This window comes from Rhipicephalus microplus, chromosome 7, assembly GCF_043290135.1.
Source record: "Rhipicephalus microplus isolate Deutch F79 chromosome 7, USDA_Rmic, whole genome shotgun sequence".
Taxonomy (NCBI): Eukaryota; Metazoa; Arthropoda; class Arachnida; order Ixodida; family Ixodidae; genus Rhipicephalus; species Rhipicephalus microplus.
Genome location: NC_134706.1, coordinates 130,024,666 through 130,043,224, shown reverse-complemented (window position 1 = coordinate 130,043,224; position 18,559 = coordinate 130,024,666). Strand labels below are relative to the sequence as shown.

Genomic DNA, 18,559 nt, shown 5'->3' with positions numbered 1-18,559 from the left:
GCCGTTAATCCGTAATTGAGAATGGAATGCCAAGAGTAAGATTTTAAATGTTCATTATGTTTTGAGCTTGGATCTTTACGGAGGCGAATGCAGGTCTGAAATTGTCCGTAAACCCCAGAATTATAAACAATAGACTTGTGACGAAATATGAATTGCGATAATGTGCATATAAGGTGTTCATCTTATATAAATGAGATTAAGACACCCTAAAGTATGCATTAGCATGAAACTTGAAACTCCTCTTAGACGATGACGCATATGAGATTATACACTATTATGTAGCTAATAATTTGCATTCATTATACTAGAAAAGAGCAGAACAACTGTGAATATCAGAAATAGCCGCATATTCTGATAAGGAGATGTAAAATGTTCACTTATCTGCATTATTAGACCGAGAGAATCCCTTATAAGTGTAGTCGCCCTTGAGAATAGCTGCCGACGCAAAAAAATAATGGTAACTACAGTAATAAGCACTGCATGATATTTCTTTTTTCGCACTTACCAATCCACTCCCATTTCCTTTAATAAAATAAAATAAGTCGGTTTTATGAAGTACTTGCCTTAAATTTGAGTTCGGTGTGCATTGGTATGCAAAGTGGTTGGGTGCCGGCGTAGCTGAGCACTGCCTCCGAGAAGCGGCTATAGTGCTCGTCAGAGGGCACACGAGGCGACAGCAGAAGCACGGCTCGGAAAGGGAACGGCCGCACGATGGAAGAGTCCTCCCAGTCTGCATTCATTGCAGATGGTCATTTAGTAGTCACACAAACACCATGTATTGTACCGCCCTTCTATACTTGCCAAGCGTCTGCCTGGTACCATTTAAAGCAAGGTGAGGCATCGTATTATCGTTTATAGCTGTATTTGCTTCATCTTTGAACATTAGCGGTTATTCTGCCTACGCGCTACGTAGCTGGCGCGCGTTCATTTTTTTCTTGATTTCAACTACAATATTCGCAACCCCGGTTTGTTAAAGGTAACTGACTGGATTCCCAAAAAAGGTAAGGGGGGGGGGGCAGAAGGTTGGGTGGGTAGATGAGATTAGGAAGTTTGCCGGCATTATGTGGCCGCATCAAGCACAGGACCGAGTTGACTGGCTGAGCGTGGCCTTTGTTTCTTCTGCAGTGGGCGTAGTCAAGCAAACTATGATGAATACTAGCCCGTATAACATTAGTGAGCAATGGTAGAAATGGTTCAAAACAAGCTTTTACTGTGCGATTAGGACCAGATAAATGTAGGAACACACACATATATTCGTCCTATTGTCATCGCACAGTTAAACCTTTTTAAAACCATGATTAATCGACGAGCCTAACAACGTGCCTTGCTTCAGTGTTAAAAGGGTCTTGCGTACCACGCCAGCGTTATGTACGTCTCACTGAGTCCACGTTCATGTGTGGGCTACGTTATGTTCTATATTTCTCTCTATTACCACTCATTAAACTCTCTGTTTCAAACTCCCCCATCACTTTCCCACGTGTAGGGTAGCAAACCAACTATCCTCGACTGGTTAACCTCCCCGTCCGTAAATAAATCCCAGTGGATGGCGCATACAGCGCATCTATGAGAGCCACAGGTCCATTAGGCAGCATTTGGACGGAATGCAGAAAGCAGTGCCCCAGTTGCGATAGCTTCCGTTTGTCCATCATAGCCGTGTGCCACCACTTGACTGTGCTAGTTGAAAAGAAAAATCTGATTTTCTTTAGATTTTAGATATTGTATACACTGGACCGCTCGCGATTTTAAATCAAAATAACCATTTCGAACGACGCTTTCTCTCATGAATGAAATGCCATCACCCACGAATTCTCGACCCATTTTTTTTTTGTTCTTTGAATTCATCGTAGAGAATAAAAAAAAGTCATTACCCTAAAAGGTGCACTTTGGATCTAGGACAATCTACAGGCTGAAAAGAACGGCATAAGACGTCCGAGAGTAGAGCATGAGACCGAGCAACTTGATCAGGTGGAAGAAATAACCGATACTGCAGAGCAATCTTCATAACCACTTTGTTGGATTTATTTACAGGGAGGCAATGCTGTGCAGTGGGCATTCGTCTTGCAGCGCAATGTAATAAGAACAACTTGATGGCAAAGTGGGCGATTACGTTAAAAGGAAGGCAATCGCATGCCTCCTACACCCGACAGAACAGTGTTGATCTTTCCGAATAAGCTTGATCACCAGCGATGGCTCCACCACCGCTGTGTTTGCCATCTGCTGACGGCAGCCTCCCCTAAGCCTCCCCTAGTGTACGGCCGTGGGTAACTGGTGTGCTAGGGTGGTATACGGTGGAGACATTGCGCAAATAGCACAATTGGTTGTCACCAATGATTGATTGTTATCTAACATCAGGAAAAAATAGCCATCCCTGTTACATATGATGCCTTCTTACATATATGTGCCAACACCAAGCCAAAAAAACTAGGTGATAGTGCTGCCACACATTTCATTAAAACAAAAGCCTCTGCATTGCATTTTATCTCTGCCACAACGGCGTGGCGTTTAGGGGGCTACTGCTCGGCTGCTAACCCGAAGGTCACGGGTTCGATCCAAGCCTAGTTGGTCGCATTTCGTCAGAGGCGAACTGCTGGAGCCTCGTGCACAGTGCAACGTCAGCGTGCGTCACCTAGCCAGCCTTGAGATTTATAAAACACCAGGTATCATCAAACAATTCTAGGTAAAGAAGTGCATGGGGTTCTGCCTTAAGGAGCACAAAGTTTCACTACTACTGCGCGGTTCTAAAGAATTCACACCATATCCACGGAGTGAATGATGATGAATGGGGCGAAGCGTATGTATGTATGTATGTATGTATGTATGTATGTATGTATGTATGTATGTATGTATGTATGTATGTATGTATGTATGTATGTATGTATGTATGTCCATCAGTTCATCTGTCCGCTCATAACACACTACAGCACGCATCGGATGGATGGACCCATTCATCATCATTCACTCCGTGGATATGCTGTGAATTTCTAAATATAACAGCACCAGATATCCTCTTCAATCGTCAAATATACGAAACTCACTAACACCCTCAAGTATTGTTATTTCGAAGGACATATACACACGACACCATTTTGTGAGTGATTTCTCAAACTAACAAGAAGTGGCTACTACAACATACTACTTAAGAGGAGAAAATGATCCACACCCTAAGGAGCTTCGCCCCTAAAACATGAAGGAAGCATTGTAGGGCACCCAAATACAATTTAAGCAATCACGTGCTTATTTCAATGGTCCGCATTTGATCCTCCTTTCCGGATGTAAAGGTGGGACGTAAAAGATGGTGCCTCGGCAGTTATGTATGATGTTTATTCTGACAAAGAAAGTAGGCATAGGTAGAGACAATAAAGGTTACTCTTTTACAGCTGGCTGGCTAGAGCAAGCAATGACTGCTCGTAAAGAGAGGGAGAAACAGTACGTATATCATCGCCACCTTGCAAGTGTAATCTAACAAAGAGGAATTAAACTTAGCAGTGGGCCATCTCGGGGCGCAGGCCTGCTAGAACATTTCTGCCAAGTGGAACTGTGTAGATGCAAGAGTGCGCTTGGCTCTTCAATAGAGATATGTCTTAAAGCTTGCTCCAGTCAATGACATGTTCAATATTCAATTGGTCAGTTGGACACGTTAATTGTTGCATTGCTGTCTCTCTACCTCGATACGTAAATGTCTGGAAATGTGCTTTTCACGTTCCTCCTGCATTGTGCCGAATTTGAAGAACGCCATAAAACTGGAATTTGCAACGTGTTACACACACACACACACACACACAGTATATATATATATATATATATATATATATATATATATATATATATATATATTATGAGACCACGTCCGGTACGGCAGCAACCAGGTTATCATTTTTTAATCCAGACGCACGAGCCAGAGAGCCAGCCCGCGTGACACACGATGATGATCACTACAATGGTTTCGTCATACAGATGAAGATGAAGTACACAGTCAGCGCTCACACTATTTTCCCCCCTTCGCGAAAGAGGGCAGCAAGTTAGAAAGGGTTGGGACGCCGAATATATCGTTTCAGTCGAGAGACGTGGGCGATCTCGGTGTGGCGGCGACGACGATCAGAAGCCGCGTTGACAGGAGCAACGCGATAGTTGACTTCAGATGTTCGTTCCAGGACGGTGTATGGACCGAGATACCGGTGAAGGAATTTTTCGCAGAGCCCAGGTACACGAACAGGTGTCCACAAAAGGACTTCGTCGCCTGGGCGGAACACAACAACTCGACGCTTCGCATCAAGGTCGTTTTTTCTATTGTCCTGAATGGTAGTAGTGTTGGCACGGGCGATTTTACGGCAGCGGGCGACGCGAGCGGCGAACTCTTCCGGGAGAGATGAAGATGGATTGGAAGATGTGGACAAAAAGGCGGTGTCCAGAACAAAAGTCGGTACACGGCCATACACGAGAAAAAAAGGGCTGAAATTCGTTGTACGCTGTATGGCAGTGTTATATGCGAACGTGACAAAAGGAAGTATTGTGTCCCAGTTTTTGTGATCCGGTTGCACGTACATAGAGATCATGTCGGACAAAGTTCGGTGAAAACGCTCAGTCAGACCATTAGTTTCTGGGTGATACCCTGATGTGGTCTTGTGAATAGTGTTAGAGGCCTTTAAGACTTCAGCAAGGACATGTGAAAGAAATGTCTTGCCACGGTCACTAAGGAGCACACGCGGTGCGCCATGTCGTAAAATAATGGCGCGTAGGAAAAAATCGGCTACTTCAGAGGTAGCACCAGATGGAAGAGCTGCCGTCTCCGCGTAGCGAGTAAGGTGGTCTACGGCAGTAACAATCCAGCGGTGACCGGCTGACGTAAGCGGAAGAGGTCCGTATAAGTCTATGCCCACAAATTCAAAGGGAGTGGACGGGCACGGCAGTGGTTGCAGTGGCCCTGCGGGAAGAGACGTGGTACGTTTTCGGTGCTGGCATGACGTGCAGGAAGCGACGTACTTGGCGACAGAAGTGGAGAGGCCAGGCCAAAAGCAGCGAGTCCTGAGGCGGTCGTAGGTCTTGTGGAACCCTAAGTGGCCAGCTGTCGCATCGTCATGAAACGCTTGTAGAACTTCCAGACGAAGTGAGCGAGGAATGACGGGAACCCATTGGTTACCGAGAGGATGGTAAATTTGCCGACATAATGTTCCCTCTTGAAGCTTGAAACGGGCAAGTTGTCGTCTTAGGCGGCTGTTTGGAGCACGCGATAAGCCAGTGAGCCGATCGATGATTGTGCGGCAGTAGGTATCGGCATGTTGGAGCGAGGCGAGATCTGTGGACGAAAGAAGGTCCGCCGAGGCAACTAACTGTTTCGAAGGAGCAGCCGTCTGTTTGGTCACTTTGGCGGGCGGTGACGAACAGATGGAAGGTGACACTTCGGCGCTCTGCGAGAGCGGGCAACGGGACAAAGCGTCGGCATCTTGGTGCTCTCGGCCCGACCTATATGTGACGCTGTAGTCATACTCTTGCAATCGTAGTACCCAACGGCCAAGGCGTCCCGACAAATTTTTGAGAGACGATAACCAACACAGAGCATGATGGTCAGTCACTATTGTGAAATGCCGGCCGTATAAGTAAGGACGAAACTTTTGTATGGACCACACGATGGCGAGACATTCTTGCTCAGTGATGCTGTAGTTTCGCTCAGCATGTGACAGAGTACGGCTCGCGTAGGCCACGACTTGTTCTTCGGAAGCGTGGTTCCGCTGAAGAAGGACAGCACCGATGCCAAGTTCACTTGCGTCAGTGTGTAGCACAGTAGGTGCTGCAGGGTCGAAATGGCGAAGCACTGGCCGTGATGTGAGGCATCGCTTGAGGGTGTGAAAAGCAGCTTCGCAGTCATCCGACCAGACAAAGGGTGCGCTCGTGGTCAGAAGTTTCAGTTTTCAGTTTTCAGTTTCAGTTTTATTTCCTTAAAGGCCCCCATTCAGGGGGTGTTACATAAGGGGTGGGATTACAATTCAAAACAGCGGAGATTCAATTAACATTGCAAACAAACAGTTAAAATTGAATTAACATGGCAGATGATCGGTGAGGCGTTCCAGGAAGGTAGATGATGAGGCAATTGTGACAATGTCGTAGGGCAGGCCGTTCCAGTCTGAAGCTGCTCTGAGGAAAAACGAAGCAGCAAACGTAGTGGTGCGTGATGGCGGGCGGGCAACTTGAAGTGAATGACTGGTGCGGTGGGAAATGCGTGAGGCGGCTGTTATATAAGGGGCTTGATTGAGTGAAGAATAAAAAAACTTATGATAAAGGGTTAGGCTAGCAATGCGGCGACGATAAGAAAGGAGTGATAGGCCAGATTCATGTTTCAATGGTGAAATGCTGATGTCATATGAATATGAGGAATGGATGAAACGGGTGGCCCGATTTTGAACACCTTCCAAGGCAGTGATTAGGTATGCTTGATGGGGGCTCCAGATGGCAGATGCGTATTCTAATTTTGGTCTTATAAGCGATTTATACGCGAGTAATCTAACATGTGGTGGGGAAAGGCGAAGGTGGCGTTTAAGAAAACCCAGTGTTTTGTTCGATGCTGAAATGATGTTTGTAATATGGGCGCGCCATGATAAATTAGAACAAAGGGTGACTCCTAGATATTTATACGATTCTACTAATTCGATACATGATTTAGAAATAGAATACTGAAAGCGAGAGGGATTGTGACGACGAGAGAAGGACAAGAGTTTGCATTTAGTGGGGTTGAGGGTCATTAGCCAAATATTACACCAGTTTATTATATTGTTAAGGTTGCTCTGAAGGATGTGATGGTCATGACAATTAGTAATAGTATGATAGATTACGCAATCGTCAGCGAACATACGAATGTTACAGGAAACATGCAATGGTAAGTCATTAATATATATTAGGAATAGGAGAGGACCGAGAACAGACCCTTGTGGGACGCCTGAGGTGACTGGGAGTGGTTTAGACAGGTGGCCGTTAAAATAGACAGATTGCGAGCGGTTAGTTAGAAACTCCTCAAGCCACCTGAAAATGTTAGGATGCAAGTTTAGTTTTGAAAGTTTCAGTAACAGACGCTGGTGAGGAACCTTGTCGAAAGCTTTTGCAAAATCAAGGAATATTGAGTCGGTTTGGATATTACAGTCGAGATTAGTCTGTAGGTCATGAACGAATTGTGCTAATTGGGTTTCGCAAGAAAGGCCCTTTCGAAATCCGTGCTGTGAAGGATGAAAAAATTCGTTGGAGTCCAAAAAATTGAAGATTTGTGAGTAGATGACGTGTTCCATGATCTTACAAGGCACGCTGGTTAATGAAATGGGGCGGTAGTTCAAGGGTGAGTTTCTGTTACCTGATTTGTAGACTGGAACGACCTTGCCCGTTTTCCAATCATCCGGCATGATTCCTGAGGTGAGTGACTGTGAGAAGATAAGACATAAGTATGCTGCGCAAGTCGATTTCACATTCTTGAGGAGTTTCGAGTTGATGGAATCCATACCAGCTGATGAAGAAAGTTTTAATTTGTGGATTATAGATGAAATGCCTTCTTCGAAGAAGGTGACAGCAGGCATGAAAGTTTCTACGCTAAATGATGGCGACTGTGAGGGCATGTCAAGTTCAGTAGTGAAGACAGATGCAAATGCTTCGTTGAATATTTCTGCGCAATCATGGTCAGTCACTGTCTCGTGTGAATCATTCGTTAGTTTAATATCGGAAGGATGTGTGGGGTTTAGAACTTGCCAGAATTGCTTGGGGTTCCTGATTAAGAGATTAGGTAAGTCTATATGGTAAAACGAGTATTTGGCTTTACGAACGGATAGCAAATATGATTTTTCAGCTTCGATGTATTTTTGCCATGCAGTAGGCTTGCCGTTGCGTTTGGCGGTACGAAAAAGTCGTTTCTTTTTGTTTTCAAGTTTTTTTAAATGCCGAGAAAACCATGGTTTATTGCGGTTAGTTTGAAAAGTAATCTTCGGGATAAACATATCAGAGAGGTGATTTACTTTGTCCTTAAAGATCAACCAGTTGTCATGAACTGAGCGCGTGTGAAATGTAGATTCATACTGATTAAAAGAGTTACTGAGATCTTCAGATATTGCACTATAGTTACCCTTATCATAAAGAACAATTGTTTTATTAGTCGTCTGTTTTTTGGTCGAGGTAAATGAAAATAAAGCATGTATGACCTTGTGGTCGCTGATCTCAGGAAGGTAAGTAATAGATAATAGGTTCTCGGGGCTATTGGTTAATATCAGGTCGAGAATATTTGCTGATCCTCGTGTGACACGGGTTGGTTGGGCGACTAATTGTGTAAGGTTAAAGTTGAGACATACATCGAGGAAGTTTTTCGCCTCTGCGTGACATGATAATGTAGAAGTAACTATGTTTTGCCAGTCAATATTAGGGTAGTTAAAATCACCGAACAGAAGAATGCGAGCCTTTGGGTAAGCGGAAGTAAGTTTTTGAATGGAATTGTTCAGATGACATGGAAAATTTGGATCCGTTTGCGGGGGCCTGTAGCAGACGCCAAGTAGGACAGTTACGGTGTTAGTACGACAAATTAGCCACAGGGATTCGGTATCGGAATCGACGTTAACAACGGAGCAAGATATGCCCCGATGAACTGCGATAAGTACTCCGCCCCCCCGTGAGCCATTTCGGTCATTTCGGTACACGTGGAAGTCCTGTAAGTCAGTTAATATTTCCGCATCCGTTATATCGCTGGTAAGCCACGTTTCTGTTAATACGAGTATGTTGCTTTTTGATGACGAGATAATGTTGGATATGAGTTCACGTTTTGGAAGAAGGCTACGTATGTTAGTGAATATTACGGAAAACGAGAGAACATGACATGGGGAAGCCGTTTGGCGTTTTATTGCTCTTTGTTGGCGGGGTAACCGCTATGCAATTTCCTTAACCATGTGTGATGATGCGTCAAATATATAGCGCTTCGACCCGACGTGCAGCGTTTTGAACCGCAAGGAGAACTTGTCCGAACGTGTTTTTGCAAATGCAAGTAATTGCTTGCGCGCATATTGAACGGGGCGGGAAAAGTCCTCCCCGATGCTGTAGTTAGTGTTCTTCAGTTTCCTGCCGTTTGATAAAAGTGCATCTCTGGTTTTGTATGATAAAAATTTCACAATGTCGGGACGATTTCGGTTTAGTGAATGAATACCGAGACGATGTGCGCGTTCTATGTCGTTAGGCTGCACTGTTAGTCCAAGGTTATTGTTGCAGATATCGATTATCATTTTTTCAGATTCAGCCCACGTTTCATTCCTAGTGGGGTCAGGGATGCCGTAGAATAGAAGGTTATTCCGGCGCGACCTGTTTTCAGCGTCATCCAGGGAAGTTTCTAGCTCTTGAATTTTTTTAGTCATGTTGATTACGTTAGTCTGTGTTTTTTCGATATCATTTCTGAGGGGAAGAAGAGTTTGGTAATGTGTTTCGAGATCGCCCATTCGTTTGTTTAAGTCTGTTATTCTTTTATCCGTTGTGCTTAGTTGAGATTTCAAACTCTGAACTTCGGCAATCAGCTGGGCCTGGCCGGCACTTAGCTTTTGTAGCTCAGTAAGAATAGCAGCGTTTCCGTTAGGGCCAGGATTAGTTTCGACGTCACCCGATAAGATCAGCAACGAGTGAATTATATGAGCACACTCAACAGCAATAGTAATACAGCAGTGGGGGCTCGGGAACTGCACCAGGAAGTAATTACTCGACTTTTTAGCGAAGAGGACATACGATTTACTGACCTGCATTGCAAAGGTAAGTGGATTAGATGGCTGCATTGTGGTGCAGTCACCGAGCCCACGAAGTGGCGTCAGCGGGTGATGTTCCTTTATACTTGATGATGCTGTGGTTGATGACGATGCGGCCTTCCATAGCACGGTGATTTCCGGTGATAGTAGTTCCTCCGACGTAATATCCGGTGGGGACGAGCAGTTGGTGCGTAGTAGGCGGCAGGAGCCTGGCTCGCTTTCGGAGCCCGGCAGCACCAACATAGATGACGCCCCCGAGGATAGGCCTATCATGTTCGACAGCTGCAGGCTGGCAAACACAAGTATGGTCGTCTGCATTGCAAAGGTAAGTGGATTAGATGGCTGCATTGTGGTGCAGTCACCGAGCCCACGAAGTGGCGTCAGCGGGTGATGTTCCTTTATACTTGATGATGCTGTGGTTGATGACGATGCGGCCTTCCATAGCACGGTGATTTCCGGTGATAGTAGTTCCTCCGACGTAATATCCGGTGGGGACGAGCAGTTGGTGCGTAGTAGGCGGCAGGAGCCTGGCTCGCTTTCGGAGCCCGGCAGCACCAACATAGATGACGCCCCCGAGGATAGGCCTATCATGTTCGACAGCTGCAGGCTGGCAAACACAAGTATGGTCGTCTGCATTGCAAAGGTAAGTGGATTAGATGGCTGCATTGTGGTGCAGTCACCGAGCCCACCTGATTTCCGGTGATAGTAGTTCCTCCGACGTAATATCCGGTGGGAAGTTTGTGCAGAGGAGCCGCAATAGTAGCGAAATCACGTACAAAGCGGCGGAAGTACGACGCTAAGCCAAGGAAGCTGCGGAGGTCTTTCTGTGTGGTTGGTGTAGGAAAGTGCAGCACCGCGGCAACCTTGTCGGGATCGGGCTCAACGCCATGTTTACTGACGACGTGACCTAATACCTTGATGCTGTGACTGGCAAACCGACACTTCTTAGTGTTGAGCTGGAGACCGGCCTTAGCTAAACACGTGAGTACTTCGTCTAGCCGTTCCAGGTGCTGTGAGAAGCTCGACGAAAAAATGACAATGTCGTCCAGGTAGCAAAGGCAGGTCTTCCATTTTAATCCCCGCAGTACCGTGTCTATCATCTGTTCGAATGTGGCTGGGGCATTGCACAGGCCGAAAGGCATTACATTGAATTCAAAGAGCCCATCTGGCGTAGCAAACGCAGTCTTCTCTTTATCAGACTCGTGCATTGGAATCTGCCAATAACCGGAGCGCAAGTCAAGACTTGAAAAGTACTCGGCACCTTGTAAAGTATCAAGAGCGTCGTCAATGCGAGGCATTGGGTAGACGTCCTTACGAGTGATTTTGTTGAGTGATCTGTAATCAATGCAAAACCGTACCGAGCCATCCTTTTTTTTCACTAGTACGACAGAAGACCATGCGCTTGTCGAAGGCCTGATGACGTTGCGCGCGAGCATGTCGTTGACTTGTTCTTCTATAAGCTTGCGCTCAGAAGCCGACACATGGTGAGGGCGGCGGCGAATCACACGGGATCCGTCGGTGTCGATACGATGGGCGGTCACTGTTTTTTGACCCAGACCTTCGGAACAAACGTCGAAGCAAGTTTTGTGCTTCATTAATAACGCTAGCAAGGCATCCGTTTGCGTTGGGTTGAGATGTTCACACAAAGTGGCCTTGAGAGCAGGAAATGCATCTTCCGCTGGCATACACTTTGAGGATGACGAAGCAGATGAACCAGTGATGACACAAAGCGGTGCTTCTTCGGTAATGCTGGCAACAGTGGTCCCCTCAGGCAAAAGAAGTGGTTCTGGCGTCGTGTTGCAGGCCGTGATGCTTGCATAACCATGGGAGAACCGCACTAAACAAGATGCGATGGTGATCCATCGAAAAATGCAGCGCTGGCAAGGAGCAACCACAGCGTCACCATCTAGAATGTCACGTGACTTGATCGTAAGGACACGTTCTCGTCCGGGAGGCAGGAGGAAATCCGCAGCTGTCACAAGGTTGGGCGACGAAAGGTCGGCAGCAGAAGAAAGCTCAGTGTCCGTAATACGAATGAGGGGCCGACCACACGAAATTACAGCAGACGCCGCTGACAAGAAGTCCCAGCCTAAGATTATCTGATGAGCGCACGAAGACAGCACAGCCAATTGTATGTGATGACGGAATCCATCGATGAGAATACGAGCAGTGCACAACCCGGTCGGGCGAATCGGACTGTCATTAGCACCGCATAACATGGGACCGGCATAAGGAGTTTGCACTTTACGCAGGCGAAAACAAAATTCACGATCAATTACCAAAATTGCGGCTCCAGTGTCTATAAGGGCGTCAACAAAAACACCTTCCACAGAAACAGGCAGTAAATTAGCTGGACGAGACGGAGGAGTTGTAGCGTTCCGACGACAAGCAGTTTCCCCTCCAAAAACTGCACCTTCTAGTTTTCCGAGTCCCGAGAGATCGGAGCGGGACGCAAGGGTGATGACGTACGCCGAAACGGTGACGGAGAACGGCGGCGAAATGAACAAGACGGATGAGGCCCAGCATGAGACCGTGGAGGGGAGGGCGACTGACGGAAGGTGGATGGATACGGTGCGGGATCGTATTCATCGGGTCTCGGGGAAAAGTCTCTCTCGTAAGCTGAGTAACCACGTCGTTCATCCTGCTGACGGCGGCGGCAGAAACGGGATATATGACCCCTTATGCCACAGTAGAAGTAGATGGGGCGGGGAGGACGCCATGTAGAATAGTGGCGTGGCCTTGGCGCTTGCGTTGTCATCGCAGCCACATGGTCGCATCCGACGTCCGCAGGCACGGTTGGAACTGGTGCAGGGGCCCGCGATGCAACTTCTGCGTACGAAGGCACTGGGAAGCGCACAGGAGACGGGGCATGTGCAGCGCTTGTCATTGATGCCAGTTCGTCCTTGATTATCTCTCGCAGGTTCGGGGAAGGTGTGTGGACAGACGCAACAGTAGGGTTGCCTGGAATAAGGCCGTGAAGTTCTTCTCTGACAATTGTGCGGATAAGGGCCCGCAATTCATGCTCTTTGGTAAAGCGAGCGTCGCAGGAGGCGTGTGGAAGGCGCATGGAATGAAGCGCGTCCAGGCGTTGGCATGTAGTGATGACGTCCCGGACGGTAGTCGGATTCTGAATCACGAGAGCATTGAAGGCCACAGAGTTGATGCCTTTCAGTAGATGTCGGACGCGAACGGCCTCCGTCATGTCATTTTGTGCTCGGCGACAGAGAGCCAGAATATCTTCAATGTAGGACGTATACGATTCGTCGTCCCCTTGAATGCGGGTTGCAAGCTTCTGTTTCGCTACTACAGAACATCCTGCAGACGTGCCAAATACCTGACGGAGATGCCCCGTGAAGGCCGACCAATTGGAGAAGCCGCTCTCGTGGTTGTAATACCAGGTTTTAGCGACGCCATCGAGGTAAAAAGGAACGTAGCGCAGTTTCTGTGCCTCGTCCCAATAATTACAAACGCTGGTTCGATCATAACTGTCGAGCCATTCTTCGACGTCTTCGTTGCGAAGGCCGGAAAATACCGGAGGGTCTCGATGAGAGGTACTCACGGTGTAGTGAAGCCTAAGTGGCTGAGAAGGAGCGGTTGCAGCAGTGGGCGGGTTGGGTTCTGCCATTGCTGTTGCTTGAGGGCACAACCGTCGACCAGACCGGAGCTCCAGGGGTGACGGGTAGAGCAGGAGGACGTGGGAACCAAAGCACGCTCCACCACTTATGAGACCACGTCCGGTACGGCAGCAACCAGGTTATCCTTTTTTAATCCAGACGCACGAGCCAGAGAGCCAGCCCGCGTGACATACGATGATGATCACTACAATGGTTTGGTCATACAGATGAAGATGAAGTACATAGTCAGCGCTCACATTATATATATATATATATATATATATATATATATATATATATATATATATATATATATATATATATATATAATATTACACATGGGAAACAGGTGTATACTTAAGGGCTCGTTTTTCGTGTTTTACACAGTATTAGTGAGATCTAACAGACAATAATGCCGAAGAAGGTATAGGGGAAGTTATTAGGCCAATTGTAATGTAAATGAGAAGAAAGAAAAGTGGGCGAAAAGATAACTTCCCGTGGGCAGGATCCGAACCTGCGACCTTCGAATGACGCGTTTGATGCTCTAACACTGAGCTACCACGACAGCTATCCCCCCAGCCACTTTATTGGGTATCTATGTCAATTTAAACGTGGGAGTGGCCCTGACTGACACTCCCACGTTTAAATTGACATAGATACCCAATAAAGTGGCTGGGGGGATAGCTGTCGTGGTAGCTCAGCGGTAGAGCATCAAACGCGTTATTCGAAGGTCACAGGTTCGGATCCTGCCCACGGCAAGTTATCTTTTCAGCCACTTTTTTTTCTTCTCATTTACATTACAATTGGCCTAATAACTTCCCCTATTCCTTCCTTGGCATGATTGTATATATATATATATATATATATATATATATATATTTTTTTTTCACGTGATCACAGAACGACCACAACGTCTGTTCACAGGAGCAGCACTGGACGTCGAGCCGAACCGAACGTTAGAGCACGAGCACACACCAACCGTCCTCTTCTTCTTTCACACCATGGCACATACTCGCATTGGCATGGCTAAACCTCGTTCCATGTCTGTGGCATTACCCCCCCTTCGAAAAAAAAGTACCACCCCGATGACCAATGCCGATTAAAAGTTAAAGTAGTCGCGTACACGCACAAAGACGCGTGAAGAAGCAGTGTCATGTGGCTCGGGGGTAGTGTGGCTTCATCCGTGACACATGAACAATGTCGGGCTGCTGGGAACATCGAGATCGCTGATATGTGTCTTCAAGCAGAATTTCGTAGTTGACATGTGTGAGCGCCGTAGTACTCTATAGGGACCGAAGTAGCGGTGAAGTAACTTTTCCGAGTGGCCCCTTTTGCGAACGGGGATCCACAGCCAGACCAGATCACCGGGTTGGTAAATGACATGGCGATGACGGGAGTTGTACCTCTGCGAGTCGATTCGTTGTTGTTTTCGGATCCGCTTGAGTGCAAGCTGGCGGGCCGCGTCGGCGAGCCGGAGAAAGTCGTTCGCATCAGTAGTAATATCGGTCGTGTCAGGCAACAGCATGGCATCAAGCATCGTAATTGCTTCTCGGCCTTGAAGCAACCGGAATGGAGTGAAACCCGTAGTCTCTTGAACCGCAGTGTTGTAAGCGAACGTTACGTATGGCAAAATTGCATCCCAGTTCTTGTGATTACGGTTGACGTACATAGATAGCATGTCAGCGAGCGTCTTGTTTAATCTCTCCGTCAGACCGTTGGTTTGTGGATGGTATGCGGTTGTTTTGCGATGAGCTGTTCAACTAAGTCTCGTGACGTCTTGCATCAATTGGGCTGTAAAGGCTGTTCCACGGTCAGTGATAAGAACTGTTGGCGCTCCATGGCGGAGGACGATGTTGTTGATAAAAAAATACGCAACCTCGTTGGCGGTGCCTCGTTGTAGGTCTTTCGTTTCGCATTACCTCGTTAAATAGTCAGTAGCGACTACGATCCAGCGGTTGCCATCATGTGACTTCGGGAAGGGCCCAAGCAAGTCCATGCCGATTCGTTCAAACGGTTGTGACGGGGGTGCAACAGGCTGTAATAAACCAGCAGGGCGCACATGTGGGGCTTTACGACGCTGGCAATGATTGCATGTTTTAACGTAATGCTTGACATCCTGGGTGAGCTTTGGCCAGTAGTAGCGAGTCCTAATCCGGGCAAGGGTACGTGCGAATCCTAGGTGGCCGGAGGAAGGCTCGTCGTGGCAGGCAGATAAAATGTCAGCACGTAGCCCTGGTGGACCGACGAGGAGGTACTCAGTCGCATAAGGTTCGAAGTTCTTTTTGTAGACGATGTCGTTGCGGAGACAAAATGACCCTGAACGTGCAAATGCCGATGGTGGACTCGAGCTGCGACCTTGAAGGTATTTGATAAGTTGTTGGATCTCTGAATCATTCCACTGTTGTTGGGCCAAGTCAGATTCACTAACTGCACAAAGAAAATGGCCATCGGTATCATCGTCTCTCGATGTCGTCGCGAGTGGTGCGCGCGAAAGGCAATCAGCATCAGTGTGCCTGCGGCCCGACTTGTAGACGACTGTAACCTCAAATTCTTGAAGGCGTAAGCTCCACCTCGCGAGGCGCCCTGAAGGGTCCTTGTGATTGGCCAGCCAACAGAGGGCATGATGGTCCGTAACTACTCTGAATGGAGGGCCATACAGATACGGTCGGAACTTTGTTATCGCCCAAATAACAGCAAGACATTCCTTCTCCGTGGTCGAGTAGTTAGTTTCCGCAGATGACAAAATGCGGCTAGCATAAGCGATGGGACGTTCAGCGCCGTCTTGCCACTGGACAAGTACTGCACCAAGACCGATGTTGCTTGCGTCAGTGTGAAGTTCGGTGGTGGCATCTTCATCAAAGTGCCCTAGTAAGGGTTCACTCTGAAGGCACTGCTGAAGCTGGGAAAAAGCGGCTCTCTGCTCTGGACCCCACACAAAAGGAGTATCCTCCTTCATTAAACGGGTAAGGGGTTCAGCGATGTTGGCAAAGCTCTGGACAAAGCGCCTGTAGTAGGCGCAGAGACCCAAAAACCGGCGCAAATCCCGTTTGTTCGAAGGTGTAGGAAATGCAGCAACAGCCATGGTCTTTTCTGGGTCTGGTCTAATGCCATCGTGACTCATGAGGTGGCCGAGGAACTTTAGTTCTTCGTAGCCGAAATGACACTTCTCCGGTTTTAGAGATAGGCCTGCGGATCGAATAGCGACGAAGACGGACTGAAGTCGTTGTAAATGTTGCTCAAATGTTTTGGAAAAAACAACGACGTCGTCTAAATACACGAGGCAGGATTCCCACTTCAGACCGGACAGGACGGTGTCCATCATCTTTTGGAACGTTGCCGGTGCAGAGCACAATCCAAATGGTAACACTTTGAATTCGTAGAGGCCATCGGGAGTTATGAATGCTGTTTTTTCCCTGTCACGTTGATCGACCTCGATCTGCCAGTAGCCGCTGCGTAAATCCATTGAGGAAAAATATCGGGCATGTCGAAGTCGATCCAGTGAATCATCTATGCGTGGGAGAGGGTAGACGTCTCTGTTCGTCACTTTGTTGAGCTTCCGGTAATCGACGCAAAATCGAAGAGTGCCGTCTTTCTTTTTAACAAGTACGACGGGTGACGCCCATGGACTGTTCGAGGGTTGGATGACGTCGTCGTCGAGCATCTGTTTCACTTGAAAACGTATTGCCTCTTGTTCTTTTTGCGACACGCGGTAGGCGTGCTGTCGTACAGGCCGTTCGGTAGGGTCCGTTATAATGCGGTGCTTCACGGTTGGGGTCTGCTTGATTTTGGAGGTGGACGCAAAGCAATCACTATACGTACGTAAAATCATGCGTATCTGCTGTTGCTGCGCACAGGATAGCTGGCAATTCACGTCAACCGTACTGGCTATATCAGTGTTACCTTCGGCAGCAGTGGCAATCGGAGCGATAGTGGAACATTCTGCGTCATCGATGGCTTCAAAGTTCGCGATTGCTGTTCGCTTTGCTAAGTGTTGGTACTGGCCGCCGAAATTCGTGATCAGAAGCTGAGTCCTCCGATGTTTCAGTTTGACGATAGCACGCGCGACACAAATCTGCCGAGTCAAGAGCACCTAGATGTTAGTTTCCGTGATGCCACTACTCTTGTTGTCACAGTCGCTCTCCACCGTTACCAACATACTGGCTCGCGGCGGCAGTGCGATGGTGTCGTCAGCAATTCGAAGTGTTGTGGTCGGCGCAACTGCATCCTTCCGTAGGGCTGTATGGTCGTTAGATAACGTTATGAGCAGGTCGCGAAGGTTAATAATGGCTCCATGCTCGCGGAGAAAATCCATTTCGAGAATCAGGTTTTGGGAGCATTCGCGCAATACAACGAAGGAAACAATGTACGTCGACTCACGAATTTGGAGGCGGGCAGTGAACATTCCTAGCGGTGTCAATAGGTGACCTCCCGCAGTGCGGAGGTTCGTTCCATGTCCCCAAGGTGTCGTTACCTTTCTTAGCTGTGCAGCGAGGTCAGCGCTTATAACAGAATAATCGGCACCCGTATCTACCAGAGCGGTCAGCGGGTGGTTGTCGACAAGAACAGAGATACGAGCAGAGACCTGTTTGTCGTCGATGGCACACGTCGGTGAAAAAATGTCGTCGGATGTCGGCAGGCAAATCGGGGGAGGGTCTTGTAACGGTCGATCAACAGCGGCCTCACCCCCACAGGTCGCTGTTCTTAGTTTCCCCGGCGCGGGCTTGTGGATCTAGGTGATCTTCCTGCAAGGACGTCCGCAAAGGTTGATTGTTGGCCAGGTGACGTGGAACGCCGTGGAGATGGTGAGCGGGATTGGCGACGCGGAAGGTTTGAGGATCGTTGGCTTGCCAAGTATTCGGCGATAGCACGGGGCCGCTCACCATCTCTGGGTCGACGAGCATCCGGACGAAAGCCGGGAAGACCCATGTGCCTGTAGGCGCACTCACGGTAGATGTGACCTGGTTCACCACAGTGATAACATAGAGGCCGGTTGTCGGGAGCACGCCATACACTGGATTTCCGTGTAAAGGGTGGGTTGCCGTACTGCGGTGGTCCCGAGTAGAACGACGGTACCGTCTGCAGGGTGGACGGACGGGACGGATAGCCAACAGCCGGTGCAGGAGTACGCAGTGCTTCCGCGTACGTTAATAGCGGAGCTTCGGCTGGACGCGGGGCCGTCATGGGTTGGACTTCGGCTGCACGCAG

General features: G+C 48.0%; 2 protein-coding genes across 2 annotated transcripts in view; both read right to left on the bottom strand.

Moving 5' to 3' along the window:
* The window catches only part of LOC142767625 (guanylate cyclase 32E-like), a 353,448-nt gene that overhangs the window by 75,676 nt on the left and 259,213 nt on the right, over positions 1-18,559 (bottom strand). The window contains exon 7 of the mRNA XM_075869693.1: positions 564-730. Coding sequence (XP_075725808.1) covers positions 564-730 — 167 coding nt within the window. The remainder of the gene's footprint in view (positions 1-563; positions 731-18,559) is intronic.
* On the bottom strand, positions 7,531-10,422 carry LOC142767626 (uncharacterized). The gene has a single exon (XM_075869694.1). The coding sequence runs from the start codon at positions 10,404-10,406 to the stop codon at positions 8,883-8,885; it is 1,524 nt and encodes a 507-aa protein (XP_075725809.1). The 5' UTR covers positions 10,407-10,422; the 3' UTR covers positions 7,531-8,882.

What these genes read in the sequence shown, in the direction of transcription:
- LOC142767626 (XM_075869694.1), bottom strand. Translation starts at nt 10,406, where the DNA reads ATGCAGCCATCTAATCCACTTACCTTTGCAATGCAGACGACCATACTT.